At 37.3% G+C, this 1,634-nt stretch overlaps 1 protein-coding gene across 1 annotated transcript in view; it reads right to left on the bottom strand.

Annotated features, from left to right (window-relative positions):
• The window catches only part of LOC108763995 (uncharacterized), a 6,193-nt gene extending 4,930 nt beyond the window's left edge, over positions 1-1,263 (bottom strand). The window contains exon 1 of the mRNA XM_018511978.1: positions 1,203-1,263. Within this exon, the coding sequence (XP_018367480.1) occupies positions 1,203-1,263 (61 nt within the window). The remainder of the gene's footprint in view (positions 1-1,202) is intronic.
• Positions 1,264-1,634: the final 371 nt, after the last annotated feature.

Below are 1,634 nucleotides of genomic sequence, written 5' to 3'. Positions count from 1 at the left end.
CCGCCTGAAGAGCCAACGTCGTCGGAGTTGTCTCCTGCGAAGCAGCCCGCGGAATCCTCTAAAGCGGCTCGATCCGTCTCCATCGCTCCTTCTATATTTTCCGCTTGTATCCTGCTCCTTGTGACGACCGAAGAACGCAGCATCACACGATCACAACACTTCGACCGGACGAGCCCCCAAAATGTTACGTCCGTCCGTGCGTCTTGTGTGTTGCGTCCGTTCGTCTCACCAGATCCGCACTCCCGATTCGCCGAAATGAGTCACTCGTGAGTAAAAAGGTAAACAGATGTGTTTATTCACAATCGCAGGAATACAGCGCGATACAATCAAGCGTGGTTATCGGATAAATATCTCGCGTAGAGAGAAACACGTCCGTTCGTGACGGAGACTCTCTTTCGAATTGTTTAACAACAACTCCGCGCTCGTCGCCAAGCAACGCGCTCTTCGTTCTTCAGGAACGTGCAACGGGAGACGACTCTTCTCAGACGTAACGGACGACACGATTCGGGCATAACATTGATCCGGGCATAACATTGATCCGGGCATAACAATACTATAAGATTGTACTTGCCAAACTTGTAACTTTTGTGAATCAATAAGTGATCAATATGGAGGTGGACTACCAGCGATTACCCTAGTAGCACAAATTATTGACGCAATATTGGGAAATAAATGTACAGCCAATATTAAAACATTGGATAACCAATATTGGTCCAATATTGTAAAGTAGACGTTATTGGATAACCAATATTGGTCCAATATTGTAAAGTAGACGCCTAGTCATATCTAGCCAATATTGTTTCAACAATATTGGACCAATATTGGGAATTCAATTTTTACCCAATGTTTTACATTGGCTATACATTGTTTTTCCAATATTTCGCCAATATTGGGCAAAAATTTAATCTCCAATATTGGTCCAATATTGTAAATAATAAAAGTAGACGCTTAGTCATATTTAGCCAATATTGGGGATTCAATTCTTACCCAATGTTTTACATTGGCTATACATGGTTTTTCAATATTCGCTAATATTCCTGAAATAATGTATAATCAATATTAAAAATAATTGAGTGAAAATTCATTTACCTACAAGATTTGAACATTTTTACATTGGCTATACATGGTTTTTCAATATTCGCTAATATTCCTGAAATAATGTATAATCAATATTAGAAATAATTGAGTGAAAATTCACTTACCTATGGGATTCGAATCTGGGACCTTTGGACTATGAGTCTTCTGCGTTATGTGCTGCACCATTTCTTCGAGTAATAAATGTGTTACTTAATTGTACATATATGATATAAACAATCTATCCACAATATATATCCAATAATAAATAAATATATCCAATAACAAATAAATAAATAAATAATAAATGAATAACAAATAAAGACAATATTAGGTAATGATTGACTACATGCAATATTGGCTACACATTGGCATTTATTATATAGCCAATATTGTGTAACCACTGACACGCAATATTGGCTACACATTGGCACTTATTATATAGTCAATATTGGCATTACATTGGAAAATATTGGCTAATGTATCACCAATGTAGAGCCAATATTGTGTAACGACTGACATGCAATATTGGCTATACAGTCTGTAAAGTAAGAGTGTGT

This window comes from Trachymyrmex cornetzi, unplaced genomic scaffold (genome assembly GCF_001594075.2).
Source record: "Trachymyrmex cornetzi isolate Tcor2-1 unplaced genomic scaffold, Tcor1.1 scaffold390, whole genome shotgun sequence".
NCBI lineage: Eukaryota > Metazoa > Arthropoda > Insecta > Hymenoptera > Formicidae > Trachymyrmex > Trachymyrmex cornetzi.
This window is presented reverse-complemented; position numbering and strand designations above follow the sequence as displayed.